Raw genomic sequence first — 23,389 nt, forward strand, 5'->3', positions numbered from 1 at the left:
GTTGCCACACTATCATGGTCACCACATCTCTCCACAGACATACACGCACACAGAGACATGGGAGCCGCGCTGAACAAGAGTCTGGAGCAGCGACTCTTGGAAGTTTACCTAGCTCTTATGCACAATTGGTTTTTAGGCTCCAGCATACCTCTCTGCTCTCCTCCTTCTCTTCCTCTCTCTTCCTCTCCCTCTCTATCTGTATACATTTATGTAAATGTATGTTACTAACTCAGCATCCGGGGCATCCCCGGAGTTTCTGTGTCTCTCATGTGGCAGGTTTCCACTGATAAAGTTTACGTCAGGATCAGGAATCGTGACTGTGCCTGCTGCCCTGGTCCTGCTGGACACCAGGAAGCCTTTTTGACATTTTCCTGGATTCATCCAAACTTTCTCTTTTTTGATCACAACATCATTTCTGTCACATGGATGTTGTATTTGTACTATGTTGTTTATCCTGTACACACAACATCTATTACAGTCTGTCCGTCCTGGGAGAGGGATCCCTCCTCAGTTGCTCTCTCTGAGGTTTCTTCCATTTTTCCCCCTTTAATTATGGGGTTTCTTTTAGTGAGTTTTTCCTTGTGTGATGTGAGGGTCTAAGGACAGAGGGTCTAAGGACAGAGGGTCTAAGGACAGAGGGTGTCGTATGCTGTACAGTAAAGCCCACTGAGACAAATGTGTCATTTGTAATATTGGACTATATAAATACATTTGATTTGATTTACATAAACTGGCTCAAATGTGTAATGTGACAAACCAACAGAGACTTATCACCATCTTTACATGAAGCCTCAGCTCTACAGAGCGTTTCAGCATCTTCCAGCTCATTGTTTCGGTTTTGAAGCTCTTAACTGGTTAATATTCACTCTCAAGGCTCTGTTAGTGCCGTTCTTAGCTGTAGCAGAAGGCTATTTTCAGCTAAAAAGATCCAAAAGAACTACTGTACACTACTTGCCCTGCACCATACTGCAGACAGATACAGTTAGGCACCAGCTGGTAAACCTAGAGCATTCAGAAGAGCCATATATTTCCTTCAGGAGTTGGTGAACACCAAAACAGAGCTCAAAGGAGACACAGGTGGACACAAACATGACTCCAAATCAATGCTAAACATCGGCAACTGTATGCCAACAAGATGCCATATCAAGGTAAAAGGTGATAATATATCAGTGTCAATTCATTTATTGTAGGTTAAATGGACTATTAGTTTATGTATTTCAAATGGTTATGTTTTGTGATATTGGATATTAAGATATTCTATGAACCTTACGTAAGTCCAGAAAAATATTTTTTTTTTGTGAGACGGTAATGCCTTAAACATCCAGTGTATAACCTGCCACAGAGTATGAATGAACACACTTGCACATATACACACACAAGCACTATAATGATTTTCAGTAATAAGATGGTGGGCTCTCTACAACAGTCTTTGAAACAGGACACTAACAAGCTAACAGCACTTCCACTAGGGCTGTCCTCTGGCACGCTAAACTCAAAGATAGTTTCATCTGGTGAAGGGTGTGTATGCTTGCGTCTATGTGTGGGTGGGTTAGGGGGATGGGGATGGGGGGTCAAAACACTGCAGTCCAGGGTATATAAGTATGTACAACAAGAAAAAGATACTTTCCAACCACCGTGGACCTGCACACAGCAGCTTACAAAGGCAACCAGCAGTCCAAAAGCAAAAAAGCAACAGTAGAAATCCAAGTTTTTATCTAAACTTCGTTCTATTGAGAAAAGACAGGAAGTAGCAACAAACAGAAAGTACCTGACTGCACATACAGTCGTCATTTCTTTCGCTGTGATTCGTTGTTCGCACTGGAACATATCTCTGCTTGTGTGACGCCTGACCTTTAACCTTTAAAGTCAAGCCTTGAGAGGACCTTGCTGTTACAAACTTTTAACAGACAGACCAACACGTCCACCTAAGAAGCAGGTAAGAAATCAGCCAACTTGCATTAAACTAATTTTACTTTCAACTGTGTTACATGTTAATCTATTAATCTATGTTCCCTAAACGGTTTAAGAATTCATTCACAGAAATTCTATTTGTTTTTGAAGAAGTAAAAAAGTCGATTGACAGAATTTGTCTCAAGCTGAGAACATACTTAACCAAAGGTTAAGGGTATTGTTAATAACTCTTATTGGAGCGCAGTGATTGCTGGTTATGTGGTCAAACATATCTCATTAAAATTGTTTGAAAAATCATAGATAAATGAACACTTGTTGGTTGTGTTGAACACACAGTACACAGTCTGAAAGGGTTCTTCACAGCAGCATGTCAGTGCCTCAATCATTTATGGCTCATTTTATGTCCCAAAATTCTCATGAAACCAGAAACCAAGTTGTCACGTGAATTTGAGTAGATTTTAGTTTTTCTATTTTCAAGACCTTGGAGAGAGCTCCATGTGAATTAGACAGAGATCATGAAATGATTACTTACTTTATTTTAAATGTACTGTATACTGAGTCTTAGACACCAAGGTTGATAAAGTGCATCTGTAGGGGTATTATACAGCACCTTGTATGTAGATAGTCTCAGTACCTGTTCTAATCCCAATGTAAGAAGTGGCAATAAGTAGCCTTGAAATGTGAGAGATCTTTGCATTTATTTCACCGTAAAGAAACATACTGATATTTATAAATGATGATGAAAATAGTTTTTCTGTTTTTATTGTTTTGTTTTATTTTATTGTATATTAGTTTGACGATTATAAATACATAACTCAGTTAACATGTGACTTGTATTATTTTCAAGGAAGCATCTTTTTTCCATTTTTTTCTAGGATGTCTGATCTCCCTGCTTTCCCCCGTATGTCTTTCCTGTTGCTTTGCATTCTGGGTATGACCTCGGTGACATCTGGCTTTCCTCAGCCTCGACTACCTCTCAGGTGGTTCTTCACTAAACCTCATCAGGGCAGCAGCAACATTTGACTGTTAATAGTACCATGGAGTACAATTTGACGTGAATATGTAGTAAAATAACAGACAACTGAACTTTCTAGTACTTCAGATATCTATCTTTTCTCCTTAATATGTTGCACTAATTTTGATTTCCCTACATACTACAATCAAATACTTTTCCCAACGAATAGTTGAACAGTTTAATAGTTTAACAGTTAATATTATCTCATTCCAGAAGTCCTGATGATTCAGAAGAACATAAACGAGATGATTGGGATGTCCTCTTCCCCTCCATCTCTCTCCGTGATTGGAGCATTCAAATGATGTCAGCGCTCAGCCTCCAAGCAGCAGCCGACAGTGAGACAGGACAGATAAGAGAGTATTTGTTTGCCCCTGAGAGGGCAGAGGCAAGGTAACTGCATTGTAAGGGAAATGCTATTATCAAGTTATTATTAAATTAATATGAATATTTAACTGGGGTGGAGAATGTATGTTAGGAGCAGGGATAACAAATGTACATTCAGTGACAGAGCATGTCCCGCGTATTAATATTATATTGAAAGCGCGTTTAGCTGTCTATTACAGTAATTTCATTATTTGTTCTCACATCTGTTCCCACTCTGATTTCATATCATCTGGCAAAACCTTTATTTGATTTAATTTCTAAAAGTTTCATTCAATATTGAGTCGAACGTTAGATGAGAACATTGATACCACTCAGGCACTAAATATGAAGCTAGAGCCCGGAGAATATTAACAAACCCACTATTAAGTTCACTTATTAATACATTATATTTAATCTCTACAAAAAGCAAAGTGGAAAATGACCTTTGGGCAGAGCCAAGTTAGCCGTTTGACCGTTTCCAGTCTTTATGGTAAGCTAGGCTGCAGCTTCACATTTAATAAGTATATATATATTTCCTCATTTATTAATTTTTTTAATAAATTCAAACAAGGCAACAGCAAGGCCCATTTTATTTGTCAATTTATGACAAATATGTCTTGTTGAGGTTGTCTTGTCATAAATTGACTTTTTATCCAGTTTTAAACTACATTTTTACAATAGACTTTTTAGATAATAGTAGTTTTTAACAATATATTTGAACCGGAAAAAGGATTTTAGTCATCGGACGCCTGGATCTTAAGTTGAGAGAAACAAGCTGAACAGCATCGGAGAAAATATAATTGTTAAAATGTTTCATATATATATAATTTAATTTTGCTGAGCTGACATGCTGTCTCTCTCGCACACATTTCATTGTTGATTTGTGTGCGTGTTATCATCAATGCATTTTATCATAATGATTCTAAAAGATATATTACAGTTTTAAGGTACATTTTACCTAAAGGAACTATAGGGTTTGAATAACAGTTGGTTTTAGGTTAAACAAGTGATGAGCAAGACAGAATTCTTGCAATCAAAAATAGTTTTCTTACAAGAAACCCCATCTGCTGAGTGGGGATATTTCCAAAATAAGAAAAAGATGGCAGGTTTTGTCTGACATATCATGGTCCAGGGTACTTTATTAATTGAAAATGTAAATCTGCTAAATGTGAATGGCCCAAATGAAAATGACCCTAAATTCCTGTGCAATACAAAATAGCTGGTGACTTTAATTGTACGTTAGATCCATCGCGCTTAGATTATACTCACACCAGATCGAGGAAGACAATACACCATTTTCAAAATAATAAAATTTAGTGGCTATATTTATAAAGATGCTAAACTTGTGAGTAATCCTCTGAAGTGGTGCTTTCAACCAGGATGGCTTATGTACCTCACATTCATACATTTTGTTTAAGATAAACAAATGTAATAATACTTCCCACTACTGTGAGCACAGTATGCGAGGCATTAACGCCTTTATTCAGGGTCTAATTATTTGTTTTAATAGTTCCAAACAAAAATAATGCACAACTTGAAATGAAGACATTAGATGAGGAAATAACTTTTTTGTTTTTAAACAAATCTCTACCAAAACAAGCCTAGCTCTATAGATGTCAGTATAAAGAGCTGTCAGCTAACAAAGCAGCTGCCAATTTATTGACACTCAAACAGACCCACTATGACCACAGGGAATTAAACACACCACACACAGAAAGATCTATAACTGCATTAAATGGTGGTGATGTTCCACCGCATGGTTGTGAGTTCAATACCAGGGCTGAGTCCTTCAGGGTCTTTGATTACAGGATTACTAGAACAGATTTATTTAAGGTAGACAGGGCTTTCACAATGTCACACAAGTGCTCAATATCTTTACAATAGCGAGGTCTCTAAACATTTTATCATCTGTAGAAATTGCCCACAAAGAAGTCCTTTATCACCATTAATATTTATTCTTGAAATAGAAACATTCGCTATAGTGATGACGATGCATACTGATGTTTATTGAATTTGAGAAGGTAATTTAGAACATAAAATAGCACTTTAATATAATATTGTAATATCAAATAAATATATATATTATTATTTATAATAATTAAATATAAAAAATATAAATAGGTCCATCCCCACACTCTTAGATCTTATTGAAACATGTGGACAAATATTTGGAGATAAAGTTAATTATTCAAAATCTATAATGTCAATATATCTATATCTATATGGTACTTCATGAATCACAGAGATTATGCTATGTTTATGCTTCCACTTTCAACCCAACAGATATTTTCCCACATCTGGTGAATAAAATAGCTCAGATTGATTATGACCCATTTCTGGAAGTTACTACCTCATCAGTAGAACGCTGGTCATCTTTACCTTATTCAATAATTGGCCAGATGAATAATAAAAAAATTAACTCACAAAATTGCTCTGTCTATTCCAGATTACTCCCCTGCCCCCTACCTCATCTTTATTTACTAGAATTAAGAAATTGTATACCACCTTCATTTAGCATAATAAAACATTGCAGACTTTGTCTATCTTTGTCATATTTACCATATGAGTGAGGAGACCTTAAATACCCAGAAATAGTACAGCTCAATTTTAATCCATCATGTTTGATTTTTTATCTGACACTTATTTATCTATTTGAATATCAATTTATTTTCTTCATTTATGACATTCCAAACAATATACATACATACATACATACATACATACATACATACATACATACATACATACATACATACATACATACATACATACATACATACATACATACACGTGTATAAACACATTTGTTTTGTATGTAAATGGTCACAACATGATTGCAAACCAAAAAACAATAAATATATTGTTAAAAAAAAAAAGATTAACCCTAACCGGGAGACGGTCACTGCAATAACGGCAATTGTGGTAAAGACATCTCCCATGATCCCATTTCACTTTATGGTGCCGACAAACTCTTTCTGTTCTTATTGTTTTGATTGAGACTAATAGTGGCAGAAGATTTAATATTGTGGGTTTAACAGGTAGTCTTAGTATTATAACTTTCAAGTTTGTCAACTTAAGTTCAAATGAAAATACTAAACAGCATATTTATATTGTTGTATATTCTGGTACCTGGATTGTTTTTCAAGTCTGAGATTTCTTCTGGTCTGTGTATTTCTAGCATGGAGAGGGCGTGGCCTGCTAAATGGTCGTCTCAGGGTGCCAGCACGGTGAAGAGGAACATGGTGGTGGCTGATGATGCTGCCTTCAGAGAGAAAAGTAAACTCCTCACCTCCATGGAGAGACAGAAGTGGCTCAACTCCTACATGCAGAAACTACTGGTGGTTAACTCTTCATGATCACTTAGTATTTACAACCTTTATTCAGAAAATCAAACCACTTCTGTACCCTGTACGGGCACAAAGCTTTTCAAAGGGATACCTGGGTTATTGCTCAGTCCATCACCTTATGAGACGAGAAGATATTGCAGACATCAAAAGTCATCAACACCTGCTGTATCATTAGTGCTCAAGCTTAGCATCTTAAAATTATGTTCATATTTTTTGTAGCACTTTCACCATCTAAGAAAATTCACTATCAAAATAATTTGGTGTTATTCAATTTGATGAATAAATAAAGATGCTAATAATGTTTTCAACGACTGCAGCTTGTGTTTGATTGTATGACAGCTGAATTTAATAGTATTATTATTCTAATAAACAAACAAATTCTAACCATCTGTATATTTTACAGTTTAACATCAGTCAAAAGCAGGATGTACGTTTTTGTATTGTTATGGCTGTAAAGGTCTATTAACACATTTACGTAGCCTTCAAATAAATGTACAAAACACTAAATTAGTAGTTCAACATATTGGGAGATACGCTCGTTTGCTTTCTTGCGTTAAGTACTGATTTAGAGTAAGGATGCAGTTAGCCTATCTTAGCATTAAGTCTTGAAAAGGAGGGAAACGGTTCCGTCTAAAGTTTAAAAATCCACTTACCCTACTCCACTTGATCCACCCTTACAGCACTACAGCTAGCTTGAATAGACCTTGGCAGGTGAATACGAGGATTAAACAAAGGACATACATGTTCATTAATGACATTTTTTTTGTTCTCTTTAAAAAATGACATGTAAAGTTTTTTTTTTTTCTTCTACAACAAACTATAGTTGTTGAAAGAGTATTTGTGACAGAATCACAAGGAAATACTCAAGATCATTATAATATAATCAAGAGTCCTCCTCCTATATATGTTTTCCATCCAAATGTCAAGTGAAGCTTCGGCAAACGAGAAAATCAAAATCAATATTGTGTTTATTTCTGGATTAGTAAATCAGCAGTTTGAGGATTAAAAACAGTCTATGGTGGTATTAACACCAGTTCATCCAGCCTGCCAATCATGTCCTGCAGCTGCATCCTATTGGCCAGTCTCTGCCTGTCCCGCCTCTCCAGCAGCAGAGCCTCTGTGTGAAGAAGCGGCTGCGCAGCCTGAGACGCTGCAAACTCGTCCGGAGTGTCGGCCTGACCGCGGGCCTCATGTGCTGGGTGGCTGCTGTGTCTGCATGGCCTCTCAGTCTGGAGCCTGGCTCGGTACACCTGGGGGCAGGAGGGCGGACAGGGGAAAGAGGAGAGAAGAGGAGGGAGGCAAGAGGTGTCCGATCTACACTGCAAGAGTCCTTCTCCTCTGTCCTCAGGGGCCTCTCTGACTCTTCTCTGTCCTTTCTGGGGCATAAAATAAAAGGAAGAGACAGAAATAGACAGCAGGAGCACACACATATCATTACAAAGAGTAACACTATGGTAAATGTATAATACAATGTTTAGACTCAAAATAATCCCTCTCAATCATCACTTATGACACACTAGAAGTGTGTGGTGGTGTCTGTATCTGCACCACTCTGTATTATGATGCAAAGCTGCAGGTTGTTACACACTTTGTGTGTTTATGTGCTTCAGTGTTTCCCTGTCTGTCTCCTCTGCTGTGTACAGACTGCTATTCTATTGATGTGTCAGTTTGACCAAGTACTTCATACCAAAAGTACCAAAGTCAGTATGAGATACAGTATGTGGTCAGATTTGTAATCTTGTTTATTCAAACAGACAGTTCATGATCTAAATCAAAGTTTTGATCCCCCAAATTCTATACTATTGTGTACAAGTTTAAGATCATCTATGGCTGTGTTAACATAAAGTTACTCTACTGTGCTAGAGATGGTAGCCAACTGCACACAGAGTGCCACCTAAAATCAAGCAGGGTATCACTTCTAAGCTGTACACCAAAATACCAACATTAAATATTTCCATTACTCTAATGGAAATATTTAATGTTGTAACTCTATTGCAACATATTGTGTTATAACATCACCTGCACGTTCCTTACTTTGTAATGCTCTACAACTTGCAGCACAGCATTCAAAATAACTTGTTTTTGAATAGTCAAAAGTTACAACCATCTTCTCAGTAAACTTGACATCATCTACCACCCTGCCATGTGCTTTGTCCTCGATCAACACGTCACTGTAACCTGTATTCTCTGGTTAGCTGGCCATCACATCTTTGTAATGGTACATTTCGTATGTCCATGTGAAATCTTTTAGGGTTTGATACATGTTTCAATGAACTTCTGTCTTGCCCAGAATATCTCTGTGACTTTCATCACATACTTTTCCTGTGCCTCCTTACAGATAAGCAAATTCAACCAATTTATCTTAAGTAGGCACTACTTACCTATGACCTTCAGCGGAGCTTCAGGTACTCCCTGTTCCCTGCCTGAAGCTCCACTGAAGGTCATCATTAACGGACAGAATGTTCTAAAGTGTACAATGGTGTTCTTATGTCCATCTGACACCTGCAACTCTGTGAATCTTCCACCCCCCCCTCTCCACCCACACCCACACCCACACCCACACACACACACACACCTCAAGAATCTTCATGTTAGTATTATAGACTTCACTGGTCATTTGTATGAAGACTTAATTCAAACTTTCCATGACACCTTCATTCCGTTACCCTCCTTTAATAACTAATTATAAGCAATAGTTTCTGATCGCCGCACCTTCATGAATGAAACCCAATGTGTAAGTGTATTCTCTGTCAATACATGAAAGTTTAAAGAAATAGTTTTATTAAGTACATTATTTTGCTTTATTTGCAAGCTTGACATGAGAGAATTAATACTGTTCTCATGTCTATGTGTGAAGTGAAAAGCTGGAGTCAGGATAGCCTAGCTTAGCACAAAGACTGGAGGAAGAGGGAAACAGCTAGCCAGGCATTGATTTGCATTGAGACATTTCAGTATGTAGATAATGTGAGTGCTACTGCACTCCATAAACTCCATAAAGATTTGTCTTCAGCGGAGTTAGCCAGCAGGGGTAGATGGTATTAAAATGGACAGCAACGGTTTGAAAAGATATAAATGGACGAGAAGGTCTATTAATATATTAGAGAAAATGCTGTTACTGCTGTGTTGTTATTTCAGGTCTACATCAGCCACATATTCCTTCTTTATTTTGTCAAAGCGTTTGATTTTTTGATTGCTGTCAGGATGTATAGATAATTTCAACAAATGCTTCTAAAATAAATAGCCTATCCTAGCTTGAACTCATATAGTGACTTTACATTTTTCATGCACTTTAATTTCCAACTTTAACATCTGCATGTCTCCAAAACGATCATCAAAACCATAAATTACATTACAGTTAATTTAGCTGACGTACAATACGTACATACGTAGGAATGAACAACGTGTGTGTGTGCGTGTGTACCTGTCCTGTAGGTAGTCTCAATAGCATGTTCTCCAATTTCTCTAGCCCCCGGTTTCCGTGGTGACACACTCTTGCACTCCCATTGGGTGCATGTGTAGGCTTCTTGAAAACAGGATCTGTCAGATGGCAATCCACCACACTGTCCTACACATACAAACACATGCTTTGAGTCACATTATCTGGCACAGGAGGCTGCTGCCATCTTGGAAGACACCGAGAGAAGGATTTAGCAAATCTGTTGGATGGTTTATATATATATATATATATATATATATATATATATATATATATATATATATATATATATATATATATATATATATATATATATATATATATATATATATATATATATATTGTCCAAATCCAGTCACACATACTCTTTGGTATGAATCTGCACATTTACTTTTTAATTATCAAGTAATGTGCATTAAAAAAATCATGAATCACAACGTTGGAAATGACTTCTGTGTTGAAATGTGCTGTTGTTTTCCTGTGTGGTTGTGTTTAACTCACCATCCAGGTCCAGAAGACTGTCTCTACCTGTTTCCACTTCAGATATGCTTCTAGGAGGTCACAGAGCTGCTGCATACAAGCACAGTCCTAGAACACAAACACGCTTTTCTTTTCACATAGAACCAATTCCATAACAGCCAAAACCTTGGTAATAAAGAGATGGAGGGATTGGTGGGTAGATGTATGGATAGTTCAGCATGGTAGCTCAGTTCCAGTGCAAAGAAATAACAAATAGACAGATGCCATAACCATTAAAACACACAAAAAGGAAACACATGAATGTGAAAATGTGTACAGTGAAATGATATGAACAGATCATGAGTTAGGTCCAGTGCCTGCAGTGCGATATGGATGAGTATATAGTAACTTGTTGTTAGCGAGGAGAGTCAAGTGTTCTGACTGCTATGGGGAAGAAGCTGTTTCTGAATCGGTTGGTCTTGGTCGAGATGGACCTGTATGTGGTGGGCTGGTTGGGAGGGGTCGCTGGTTACTTTAGTGGCCCGGTTGAAAGTGCGCTTTGTGTACAGTTGGTCAACTGAGGCAAGACAGCCAATTATGTTGGAGGCTTAAGTGACAATTCAATTAAACAGAATAAACATTAAAGAACATGACACACTTTTTCCCCTGGCATTTACAAAACCAAAATGTTCTTGTGGCCAGAAAGTAAGATATACAATGTTTAACACTCAGTTGTTGATGTTTTGTTATCCAACTCTAACTCTTGGCATATTATTGGGAATTCATTTCAATAACAGCACACACTCTCACCTTCCTTAGCAATGTTGAGCCTTGATCAGAGGAGGTGGAGGATACAGAGGAGGGAAGGCTGGCAAAGAAAACCTGAGAAAAATATAGATTTCTTTGGTTAGACTTGAATATAACTTAATATAAATATTATATATAACTTATATTTAGAATTTTAAGCATTATTGTGCCTATTCTGTGTCTTTTAGGATGTCGCATTGAAGGAAACAGGTCTTGTGTTCTTTCGCTACGGTTTGGAATGGAGACTTCCATCATCCTGCACATATGCTCCAAAACTTCTTATTTGTTGCATTTTGAGAAATGTTTCCCATTGCAGCAAATGATAAATACTGAATGGCAGCATGTGGAAAAGAGGGGAATTTTCTCACAGCATGGAGCAAGCAAGTTCGCTCTTCTTGCATGGACAGCAGCGTCCGCCCCTGGTATCTCAGAGAACCAATGAGCCATTGAAGTTTCCTCAGAGATGCTAAGTCTAACTGGAACTCATTTGGAAGCTGCGGGTTCACCTAACAGAGTAGGAGAGAGAGAGAGAGAGTATAAAAGTATACAAATACATATATACCAATACAGAAGAGATTTTGCAGTATAATGTTGGGCTGTACCAGTAGTACTTACAGGTGTAGGCGTGAGTAGGAGTGTTTTGTCGAGTTGCTGTATTCTCTGTGTCAGCAGTTTCTCCAGTTTTCCTGTAGCGAGAAGCCAGCCAAGCGCCAGGAGGAGGTCTTTGCTGGAGAATCTCCCTCCCTCCCCTCCTTTTCCTCCCCCTTGCCCATACATCCAGTCAGCATGGTAACCAGTCTGCCAGAGGCCTGCAGCGACCAGCGCTCTGTGCTCTGTGAATATACACAGACAGACAAAACATATTCTGTCACTCAGCAAGTCCACTTAACTATTTTTAACCCTTCCGAAAATGTTAGTCTAATGGGATGTTATCAAATCATGGAAACAAGCATCTAAGTGGAAATCAGTTCATGACAAATAGCATTAAAAGCCATGAACAGATTTAGGAAAATAAACAGACCATGTGACTTACCTCCTCCTAGCTGTGCACGAGCTTCACGGGAAACAATGCCAGACGTCTGAAGGATATCGGTGAGGAGCTGCCAAAACTGTTCCTCCTGAGAAACAACAGCAAGCAGAAAGAGGTCTGTATAGTAGGACAATATGTACAAAACTCTGTACACTTCTTTTTAGGAGGACATGCTGTTGATTTTATTGTTGTTTTACTGGTATCCTTGCCTCTTGAATCCGTGTGCCTTCGGATCAATAGTTTTGCTTTCTTATAGCAGGAAACAGAAAAGCTACTGCAATGCTTTTTGTTTTGGGGTTTTTCAGTTTACTAGATGGTCAAATGAACATTGTATCCTTTAGGGGCGAGGGGCGGGGCGGAATTCTCTGAAGTAACTTCAAAACAAAAGCCTTCGCTTGGTAAAAGACACGCATGAACGCTGCAAGAAAGTTTTTGGATATCGTGGGAATTACTGGAGAGAAAGTGCAGAAGCTGTTGAGAGAGGCTTTCATGCCCTTTCAGAGCCACGAGTGATAAGACTAGTTGCATTAATGGGATGAGGGGTGGCAAAGAGCTGTAGACACTTTTGATGGAGTTTGTGTCTGCACACATGTGCACTGTGATTATACTAATAAAAGTCCAACAGTTATCAGTGCCAGAGCAGCAGCAGCAGGTACCCGTCTAACAAACACCTGCACATGAATAACAACCTGCATTCTGTCTTTATACTTTGAACTGCTCAGAGGCTCACGAACCATTTCTACTGACAGAATGCGTTTATCTTACTTATTCATTTATTGCGCCTGTATTTATTGATGTTCTGATTGTAAATTCATTATTTAATAATCCAGAATATGAGTGTGGTGTCTTGTGAATACTGGCAATTATCAAACAACTATCAAACCCGACGCTCAAAAATGATCAGCCTCACATGTGACTGAATGGAAATGACAAAATAAGAATGTAAATGTAAAAAGTTGTTTCATGATGACAGATAAACTCTCCTACTCTCTCTGAATTTAATTGTATCCATAATAAAAGTTCATGCGAGAAATAACACATTAAAATAAAAATCTTTCTAATAAATGAATAAAGTTGTTTGTGGTCCGTTTTGTCGTTTAGATCTATAATTCATGTTAACTAGAAATACAACACTTTAGAGTGATGCAGCTGAGTATAATCTCTTATATAGTGATGTTACGTGCTCTGCCGAAGCTTCGGAGTGTGTGTCGAGTAATCAGGGAAGTTTTCTGTGAAGCGCGTATCGAGGATTGTATCGTTTTAGATTAGATCAATGACAATGACCCTTTTGTGAACCAATTTGCTGGAAAGCTTCAATGCTTCATGAAGCTTCATCTCGCCCTCACTCCTTTTATCTGTCTTCACTCCGGTATGAAACTGAGGCGTGTCGGCTGGTAAAAGATTCTCGAGTGAAAAGGCAAAAAGTGAAAATTAGTTAAAATTAATGTTAATATGTCGACCTCTCGAGGATGTCTACTATCAAACCGGAGTAGGGGTCCAGTGCTGCCATACTGTCCACCCACCGGATTATGCGGGGGCTTTTGTTTTGAAATTACTTCCGAGTTCCGCCTACAATGCAATACAAGTAACAGTTACCCAAGACTAGTACTTAAGTACAGGTTTTGATACAATGCAGTTACATTCCACCACTGACAGTGACAACAGATTATGAACGTACCACCTCGAGTCCACCACCGAATTTAGCCCGTCTGAAGTTCTCCGGTGCGGGGACAGATTCCAGCCCGGTGGCAGCGAGCAGTCTGCACAGAGCTCCAATCACCTGCTTCACTTCCACGCTCACAGCCGCTTTACTCCGCTGCATTACAGCCTACACACTACACACATATTACCAAACGTTGTATCAACTCAGCAATCACGCGTAGTCCTGTAGAGGCTATGTTTAAAGAGGTTAAAGACATTTCGAATGAAATATCTACCGCTCTGAAGTTGAGCTTCTGATATTTCGCGGCGAAGACAACAACTTCCGGGTACGAGGCCGTTGCCAGGGAAGTGAATGTTCATTACCAACACCTAGGCTGTGTCTCAATTCATGGGCTGCAGCCTTCGGAGGCTGCATTTGTAGACCGATTACGTCACTGCGGCCGCGACAGGGGTGTCTCATTTCAGCGACTCCTTGAGATGAAGCCGACAAATGCGGTCTTCTTTTGCCAGATTTGCAGGAATGTGTTGGAGTGTGGATCAGACCTAACTTTCCCCTTATCAAGAAAAAAAACAAGAACAAACAAACAAACAAAAGAAAGAAAAACCTCACTGAGCAATAAGTTATTTTGATCAGCACCGATTTTAAAATAGTGGAATAGTCTCCCTAACACAATATTAAGTACATTTTTAAGACTCAATTTTTCAACTCCAAGCCTCTCTTTCTCTTTAATGTTTCTGGTTCTCGGTAGTACTTTTGTTTGTAAAACATGACATGTTCCACCGATTCCTTGATTTAATAGTGCTCACATAATCCTGAGGGATGTTTCCCTACTAAATGCAGCCTCAGCTTTGTTCAAATGTTCTTCTCTTTAGTGCTTTTTTAGCTGTCCTCACTATGCCCACCTTTCGCTGTAATGCATACAGTTGTCATGCTGTGTTTCCTGAATCCCAATTGTGTTGTGACTCCTTAATAACTCTTCTTTTGATTATTCTTTTGCTTCAGCTTTACTAAGTGAAATGTCCATGCTTGGCTAATGCATCCACATTTTCACTGCCCTTAATCCTTCTGTGAGCTGGTATCCACATACATGCTATGAAAACAATTCATATTTGTAAATCTGTACAATTTCAGCAATATCCAATGCCTTCAGTGGGATGTAAATGTCTGTAATGACATTAATGTAGAACATGAATCTGTACACAGAATAATCTTTAATTTGTTACTCTTCTATCTACTGCAATACTGTTGCAATTGCCACCATTTCAATAAATAATCTGACGTTCTTCTTTTAACAGCAATTTGTGAGGCTGGTATACTAAAAGCAAAACCTGTGTTCCCTGTGATCCTTGGAGCCATCAGTATATACTGGTACATATGTTTGATATAATGTTTGTAAAACTATCTTTAACCAAAACTGGCATATTTCCAAAACGTTTATGCAGTTTCATTTTTCTCAGAATATAGAAATCGATTGAGATTGGGGGAAAAAGCCAGGGTGGTGTTACTGCTGATGGTAGGCTAACTGTACGGGATCTGTCTTTCCTGACTTAATGTCATGTCTTCAGCTACTTTCTCACTGCTTCATAACAAACATTCCCATTTGGCCCTTTCTGTCTCCCAACATGAGAGAAGTAACTTTATAGTCGGATGTCAATCTTCAGAATGCTCTTGAAGATTTGCCCAGTAATGCCTCATTAATGGTTTGTGTCTAAAACAATAGTTGGTTTGTGTCTAAAAAATCTGAAAACGTTCCCTTGTTCTATCCTTTACCCATACATCTTTATTTGTGCAGCAAACCAGTCTTTTTCTAGTGAACAATACTGTTTTGTTTTTTTCTATTAAAAACTGGAATTCCCACAAATAATCCCACTTTTAAACCACATTCACTGTATTTTCCCCATAATATGACTGCCGTTCTTTTCTTTTGTCCAACAGTTACAGGGCATAAACAAACCTCAATCAGTGTTATCAGTGTCATGTTATGCATCTGTTCAAAATCTCTACTCAGGGAAGAATTTAGACTTCCTAACTGCCAGTTACTCATTAATTAGGGCATGGATACATCAACACTTCTCAAAGTTTGACATAATGTGAATTGTTCATTTTAAAAAGGCTACAGAGTTAACTGCAGTTTCAACCTTTGCTACGCAGAAGAATTTAGCAGACTATTTATTCTTAGCAGAAGCTATACAATCATTTTCAAATCAATGAAATAATTTTTAAATTAATATTTTGTGTCAACTTATTTATTTATTTAGCAAGTAGCCATGTAATAACCAGAATAATGTCCAGTGAGCTCGTCATTATTGCAGAATAAACACCGTCAGAGTGATTCAAGACCCTTCCGCTTCCTGTATGTATGCATGAAACTTTCTCTGTTGTATCCGTCCTTCCTTCTTTTGTTCTTTCCTTCCTTTTTTTCTTCCTTTCTTCGTCCTTGCTCCATTCTCTATTTCCTCCCCCCCTTCTCATTCTTTCCTCGCTCCCTTCTATATTTCCTTCCTTTTCATTCCTTTCTTCCTCCTTACCTTCCTTCCTCCCTTACTTCATTTCATTCCTTCTTTCCTTTCTTCATATTCCTTCCACCCTTCCTTCCTTTCATTGCTTCTTTCTCATTCCTTCCATGCTCCCTCCGCTCTTTCCTTCCATTTCTTCTTTTATTCCTTGCTCCCTTCCTACCTTTCTCCCCTTCTTCCTTCCTTGCTACTTTCCTTCCTTCATTCCTCCCCTCCTTACTCCCTTCCTTCTTTCCTTTCTAACCTTCCTACCATTCATCCTTCTTTCTTCCTCTCTTCCTTCATCTTTCCTTCCTAATGTTGTATTTCAAGTGACAAGGTTCAACTGATATACTTCCATAGTATTTATTTCATAAAGCAAAATCATTAAAAAACTTAAACACCAACAATTGTATGTACAAACATGCCTAAATAATTTAAAACATGAAAATAATTTTTACACAGACAGTATTGTTAATAATGAGGTACTATTACTACTACAGGAACTATTTGGAATCTATGGATCCAAAATGACCTAAAACTGACAGTAAAATACAGTAACTAGTTTCTGCCCTTCAAAAGGTTTAGACATATACTACAGGACCTTAAACATAGTGCCAAACAGAGCTGTGGATGTGTTTTGGTCATGCAAGTTTTCACTCTCAGCTATGTTGGCTCCACAGTCCTGCCCAAAGGCTGTTGAGATGTAGCTGGAGATGGTCCCTTCATATCCCATGAGAAGGATAGTAAATATTTACATAACCTCCTATTTTAATGCTATACTGCTGCTTACTATCTGAGAAGTCAGAGTTTGGTAATAGACCCTGATTTCAGCATATTCCTGAATGTTTATATGAAAAACAGTGTGCCGTTTCAGTACCACGGAAAGATGCAACTAGTTGCTATATTTTACATTTGTGGTTGACAGTAAAATGTATCACTCCAAGTCACTTTTTAACCACCAATTGTTTAACTGATTAGTCCAATTTGATGTAAATGCAGCATACTAGAGCTAATATTTAACTTTATTTGGCCACCTCTCCATGGTGATAATATGGAGGGAGGATAGTTTTAGGTAGTTACAGCTAACTCCTATTACGCTAGAGAAGTTCCAGCATTATGGTGCTAATATTATTACCTAATGAACATCTGGTCCACAAGAATGTCTCCGCTGTCTCCGCTCACTGTGTGTGTGTGTGTGTGTGTGTGCGCGCGCTACATAGTGCTTTAGTTCTTGGTAGAGGAACATAGAGAGGTATATAAAATCAAGGATACTAAAAAACACATTGGAATTTTAAAAAGGGTTTTTGGCCCACAAATAGTACTGTAGTACTCCGTTAACAAGAACATCAGTGTGAGTGTCAATATCCTTCCTATTTAGCTAGTAAAATAAAAAATCCACTTATAAGGTCTCATCAAAACCTCTTTCTGGTCCTGAGCCCATAAGGCCTGAAGTTTGAGAAACTGTGTATTTATTGGTCATCTTGTGCTTATCACTTTACAACAAAGTCTGTTGTAAAAATCATTCTGTATAAAGGAAAGCACCATAACAAACCATACAAAACTTAAAAAAGGGAAGACTCCTTGGTAAGGGGGATGTAGATTTGCACATAGTCATGCTTCTTAGCTCTCCCCATCTCCTTCATCCTCTTCTTGTTTGATGACTGGGGTTCCTGGAACAAGAGATCTCCAATCAAACACGACTTATTGCTATTATGTGTGATGCACCTGACAATGTAAACAGTATTTTTTCACTTTTTGTACAATTTGCAGGCCCATTTCCTAATAATCTAATTTACTTATTAGTTGTACAGGTGTTTCTTGCCTAAGAGTCTCACCTAGTTAGTTTCCTGGAAATAAATATGTAATTTGGTATTAGTAGTGGGAATTTCCTTTAAAAAAAAAAAACTGCTCTGTCTAAAACAAAGTAAATGTTAATTAATTATTCATTTATTTTTGTAAACTTTACCTCAGCTAACCTCAGCTTACTTACTAAAATACTCTCTAGGTTGGCAAATAATTTGAATTTATTATTATTAATTATTCAGAAGTCTGGTAAAGTGTTACCACAATTTATTTCAACATAAACTGGAATCTCATTGGAATGATAGTTTTTTATTAGTTATTTATCTAACAATGTTTATACTGTCAAGGGATGACAATAGCAATAGGAATATAGAATGTAGTGTTTCTTTCTTACACACATTGCTACTGAAACACTCTTACCATCTAGTTTCTTCAAATTAGGTAGTCTTTTAGAGGCTTCATCCATCCAGGTCCCCTCAGTTGAATGCTTCTCCTCCAGAGGATTTCCAACAAACACCAGGTCTGCGAGGCATGGCAGATCAGCTAGCCTCACAAACTCTCCTACGCAACACAGAAAAGACAACATATTACAAACTAAATGTAGATGCAGCGGCCGATAGCTCCCATGAGCGCTTGTTTTAAGTTTTTGGTCTATTTTCTTCTTCTTTTTTACTGGAGCATGTATATGGCAAAGATACACTCATCAACATCAGAGAAGGAAGCGTGGAGATTGGATTCAGTGCAGCAGACTTTGATACGACCACCGTTCACGGCATCTTTGAACCATTCAGCCAGTCAGCTAGACCTGCGGGCCAAACACCACAGAGGGCGGAGAGACCGCCCCGGAGGAGAGGAAAGAGAGCCGAGAGGGGAGCTAAGCTAACCCAGCTAGGACCTATAAGGATATTCCACTACCTAGCCTGCTCCTGGTAAAATAAGACTCAGGGTAACCCAGCAACAGGACTGTGTTGTTGCACATGACAGGCTGGCTGCAGGACAGAGTGCAGGACTCCGGTGAGAAGGGGCACACCTGTGTTGAGACCAATGATGCTTGGTGCTCAAACGTCAAAGTTGATTGACAATGTTTGCCTGATCTCAAAATGTTCTATTGTGAAAGATGGCGTCCATATTATCTGTAACATTACCATATCAAATATGTTAGGCAAGAGGAGGAGTTTAAGTTTTTTAAAAAGGTCACTTTATAAATGTTCCATGAACCCACAATTTCAATATGTATTAATTATATTTATGAAAGTAGCTCACCCCATTCTTTGACCAGGTTGTTGGACATGTAGAGGACTCTGAGGTTCTTCATGGATTGAATTCCCTTCAGTTTCTCTATCAAGTTATAGGAGATCCACAACTCTTCTAATGTCTCCCCTACTGCCTCCTGCACACACGCACACACGCACACACACACACACACACACACACACACACACACACACACACACACACACAAAATTGATGCATAATAATGTACATTCAAAGTGTGTATTTAGCATGTGTAACTACTTCTGAATCTCCTTTAAAAAGGGACAATGTGTAAGATATGGATCATTTAAAACTTTAAAACAATAAACTAACATTATCAACAGAATGTGAAGAGGTATTAGTGTTAACGTTATGTCAAAGACGTCTATGTGTTGTGTTGCAGAGATATCAATTGAAATTAGACTAGACCGACTCGACTTTAGTTAGCAGTTAGCAACGGGACAAAGATGCAGGTCGTTTACTCGTCTCTGCCACTTTTAGTCCAATAAATAAACTAACGTAATGTTACACGGAGTTTACAGCCTCCAGTTAATGTTAGTGCCACAGTAAACACACAGATTGGTAACATAAATTACAGAAGGATACCACACAGTCTAGTGGAATTGTGCATATTCTTGCCCTGCTGTTAGTTAGTAGAAGGCTTTTTGTTAATAACTGATGATTGTAAATGTATAATGTATGGACCCAGTAGTAGAGAGGAAATGCTGCTGCCTATTTCTTTGGAGCAGGTGGTTCAGAACTACATATTGTACCTTTAAGTTAGAAAAAGTGATTAAAAAAATTACTGTACAAAAGAAAAACATCTAAAAGACAGAAAGCAAGAAGGAAGTAAAAGAAATAATACGTTATTTTTCATATGTAACTTACCAGCCCAGTGAGAGCCTTTATATTATTTCTTCCTAATGACAATATCCTCAAGTTCTCTGGAAGAATACAATACAACATCACATTACTGCACCACATTTCCATCAGTGAACAGTGTGTGTTTGTGTGTGGTTATATGTATTTATGCAGTCAGTACTCACTCAGGCCATTGAGATTGGTTATTTTTTCAATGCAGTTTGTGGACAGAGAGAGCTTCCTGTGGAGGATACAGTATAATAACATACCAGGTATTTGAAAGGTAGTTTAAAACATCAGTGACTAAACACAATCGCTGTAATAGGTGCTCAGTTACTAAATCTATAAATAATGCCCTGAGAAGTTGAGTGGTGATGGCCTAGTGGTCTGGTGGTATGGCTTCCAAACAGAACACCAGAGCTGCCACCATTGTGCCCCTGAGCAAGGCACTTAACCTCCAGGGAGACTGTCTCAGTAGTTAGTTCGCTGTAAGTTGCTCTGGATAAGAGCGTCTGCTAAATGACCTGTAGTAGTAAGTCGCGGACCTGTTTAGAGTTATCGCTTATCTGCAGTTTTATAGATTTTGTTAAACATCCACATGATTGATTTACTAAATCTTCCCTTTGTTCACTCAATGTCAATGTTATGAATGAAGCTTTGAAGCTTAGAACTATTTCGTACAGCAACACAGACCATGAATGTATAAACTCACTCAATTAATATTTTTGAAATTGAACACAATGAACATTTTGCACTAGATTAACTAAATATAATATAGTGCCAAAAAGTAATCTGTAACTAGCTAGCCGCCTACCCACTGCATGTTGGAAGATTCCTACTATAAATGTTGCTCCTGTTGAATTGGTCCAAATGTGGAGCTTTACCAGACAGTACTTCATTGCTTTATAGTGGATCAAATGGCATATGTACAGTCTAAGCAAGACACCCATGTGTCTGTTATGAAAAAACAACTTTCAGTGAAAAAACATGAACCTTTGAATGGTAAATGTACTTGTAATGTATATAGAGCCTTTCTACGCTACCGACCACATTAAGTGCTTTTACACTACATGCCAATATTTACCCATTCACATTCATACACTGACGGAGGGGTGCCATACAAGGTGCCAAACTGCTCATCAGGATCTAATCTAATGCTCATTCACACTCACTCACACACCAATGATGATGCTTTTAGAGCCTCGGCAAAAGCCAAAATGAGGCCCCCAACAGAATAGGTAAGGCTTGTTTTTAGTATGGCCGATTGACAGAAATGCCTTTTGCTACTGAAGCAGTTGTTGTTCACTAGCAGCCTGATGAGTATGCGAGATTAGCTGTAGATAGACAAGCAGACAGATACACACACACACGACTGTACACATTATCTCAATAGAGTCTTACGCCTGCCGGAGATACAAAAAAGGAACAGACCCTTCAAAAAGCTAATAATCCTACCTTGCTGTAGAACATACTAAATATATCAACATACCAACAATGTATAATTTGTTGAAATAAGCAATTGTATTGTTACAGGACTCACTCGCAGTTGGTGAGTGTGGAGAGAGAGGCATCCATCTTCTCTATAGGAGGAACCTGACCATACAGTTTTAGGGCTTTAGTCTCGCTCACTTTCTCCCCTGACTTCTCCTCCTGTGTGCACACACACACACACACACACACACACACACACACACACACACACACACACACACACACACACACATGTAATATGTAATTACAACAACTATACTACAATCATTAAACTATACAATGAACTGTCAGTTAAACATTCCACATACTTGTAAGAGCACACATAATGAATTATATTACACATTATTGCATGGTATTATTTCTGTGTTTGTATGCCACTCACCCATTTGGCCAGTGCCTCTCTCACAGTCGTTGCTTTGGCCTGAGGACATAACATGACATTCAATTAGACAGGGACAGGCTACATTATACTGTGGTGACAAAATAAAAGGTAGTTTTTACAAGCTAGCAACAGTTCGACATTAAACACACACTTATTACTAAGCCGGAAGGTTAGGCTTCTAATATACACTGCTTTCTAAATTAACGTTATACATTTTATCCTGAGTGAGCAAACGCTACATTTAACAGCAAGAATAATGGCAAACTAGACACAGACATCCATACACGTTTCGGGCAGAGTTGATGTTAGCCAGTTATTTAACGTGAAGTTAACTGACATTAAGGGTTAGCTAAATAGCTAATTACGGTTAGCCCATATTAGCTAACAGCGACAACAATGTAGCATGTAAGGTCATTTATAGTTTTTAAACATGAAACCATTGCATGTTCGGGACGGTGGTCACAGTAAGGGTCGTAAAAGTTCGCTAAAAAAACAAAATAGCAACGAAGAATGAAGCGATAACAAACACTTACCATGTTGATGGTTGAGGTCTGCTCTGGTTGCTATGGCACTGACAGGCAGCCTATAAACTGCGCATGCGCAGTTTAAATGGCATTACTACTGTAGATATCTGTACATATTTATAATTTCTCTGTACATATTTTAACATTCTTGTGTTTCCTTTTGTGTGTGTGTTTAATGGTTATGGCGTCTGTTTATTTGTTATTTCCTTGCACTGGAACTCAGCTACCATTCTGTACCGAACAATTACCACCAACACTGTTGCATGACAATAATAAAGTATCCATCTATCTAGATAGTATAGTATACGTGGTTGTATCTGGTGTACAAGAATCCTCACCCTTTATCAACATTTTAACTCACAGATGGTGTGGATTAAAGAGAGATTAGTTACGTTATCACACTTTTTAATGAGAAGGGGTGAAAATGAAAAAGAAGCCTCCCACATAGTATGCATGGTAAAGGGATGAAAGGAGCAACAATTAAGCATGCTAATGGAACAATATCATGCTTAACAGTAAGAGTCTGTGCCTGTGTCACACAAAAG

At 38.2% G+C, this 23,389-nt stretch overlaps 3 protein-coding genes across 4 annotated transcripts; 1 reads left to right on the forward strand and 2 right to left on the reverse strand.

Annotated features, from left to right (window-relative positions):
• Window positions 1–1,826: 1,826 nt before the first annotated feature.
• On the forward strand, window positions 1,827–6,717 carry pth2 (parathyroid hormone 2). The gene is made up of 4 exons (XM_029461382.1): window positions 1,827–1,936; window positions 2,787–2,891; window positions 3,140–3,316; window positions 6,468–6,717. The coding sequence occupies exons 2-4, from the start codon at window positions 2,788–2,790 to the stop codon at window positions 6,643–6,645; spliced, it is 459 nt and encodes a 152-aa protein (XP_029317242.1). The 5' UTR covers window positions 1,827–1,936; window position 2,787; the 3' UTR covers window positions 6,646–6,717.
• An 869-nt stretch (window positions 6,718–7,586) lies between these two features.
• On the reverse strand, window positions 7,587–14,411 carry tedc1 (tubulin epsilon and delta complex 1). 2 transcript variants are annotated; one of them, XM_029461381.1, is made up of 9 exons: window positions 14,306–14,411; window positions 14,047–14,203; window positions 12,372–12,456; window positions 11,954–12,171; window positions 11,707–11,844; window positions 11,342–11,413; window positions 10,574–10,660; window positions 10,058–10,201; window positions 7,587–8,012 (listed from the first exon to the last, which is right to left on the reverse strand). In XM_029461381.1, exons 2-9 carry the CDS (start codon window positions 14,188–14,190, stop codon window positions 7,650–7,652), a joined length of 1,251 nt encoding a protein of 416 aa, XP_029317241.1. In that variant the 5' UTR covers window positions 14,191–14,203; window positions 14,306–14,411; the 3' UTR covers window positions 7,587–7,649. The 2 variants fall into 2 exon arrangements, with proteins under 2 accessions (XP_029317241.1, XP_029317240.1); XM_029461380.1 differs by having other exon boundaries at window positions 14,047–14,407.
• A 2,465-nt stretch (window positions 14,412–16,876) lies between these two features.
• Window positions 16,877–22,904, reverse strand: dnal1 (dynein, axonemal, light chain 1). The gene is made up of 8 exons (XM_029459922.1): window positions 22,854–22,904; window positions 22,321–22,359; window positions 21,988–22,097; window positions 20,633–20,688; window positions 20,475–20,530; window positions 19,596–19,722; window positions 18,753–18,893; window positions 16,877–18,199 (listed from the first exon to the last, which is right to left on the reverse strand). Exons 1-8 carry the CDS (start codon window positions 22,854–22,856, stop codon window positions 18,150–18,152), a joined length of 582 nt encoding a protein of 193 aa, XP_029315782.1. The 5' UTR covers window positions 22,857–22,904; the 3' UTR covers window positions 16,877–18,149.
• Window positions 22,905–23,389: the final 485 nt, after the last annotated feature.

This window comes from Cottoperca gobio, chromosome 22 (assembly GCF_900634415.1).
Source record: "Cottoperca gobio chromosome 22, fCotGob3.1, whole genome shotgun sequence".
Lineage (NCBI taxonomy): Eukaryota > Metazoa > Chordata > Actinopteri > Perciformes > Bovichtidae > Cottoperca > Cottoperca gobio.

Excerpts from the sequence above, each read along its gene's own strand:
- tedc1 (XM_029461381.1), bottom strand. The coding sequence starts at position 14,190 with ATGCAGCGGAGTAAAGCGGCTGTGAGCGTGGAAGTGAAGCAGGTGATT. Across the intron at positions 12,457-14,046 it reads TCGGTGGTGGACTCGAGGTG|GAGGAACAGTTTTGGCAGCT; the intron begins GTACGTTCATAA and ends GTTGTTTCTCAG. Across the intron at positions 8,013-10,057 it reads TGAGACTACCTACAGGACAG|AAAGGACAGAGAAGAGTCAG; the intron begins GTACACACGCAC and ends TTTATGCCCCAG.
- pth2 (XM_029461382.1), top strand. The coding sequence starts at position 2,788 with ATGTCTGATCTCCCTGCTTTCCCCCGTATGTCTTTCCTGTTGCTTTGC. Across the intron at positions 2,892-3,139 it reads CAGCCTCGACTACCTCTCAG|AAGTCCTGATGATTCAGAAG; the intron begins GTGGTTCTTCAC and ends ATCTCATTCCAG. Across the intron at positions 3,317-6,467 it reads CCTGAGAGGGCAGAGGCAAG|CATGGAGAGGGCGTGGCCTG; the intron begins GTAACTGCATTG and ends GTGTATTTCTAG.
- dnal1 (XM_029459922.1), bottom strand. Across the intron at positions 22,098-22,320 it reads GAGAGGCACTGGCCAAATGG|GAGGAGAAGTCAGGGGAGAA; the intron begins GTGAGTGGCATA and ends GTGTGCACACAG. Across the intron at positions 20,531-20,632 it reads AACCAATCTCAATGGCCTGA|AGAACTTGAGGATATTGTCA; the intron begins GTGAGTACTGAC and ends GTATTCTTCCAG.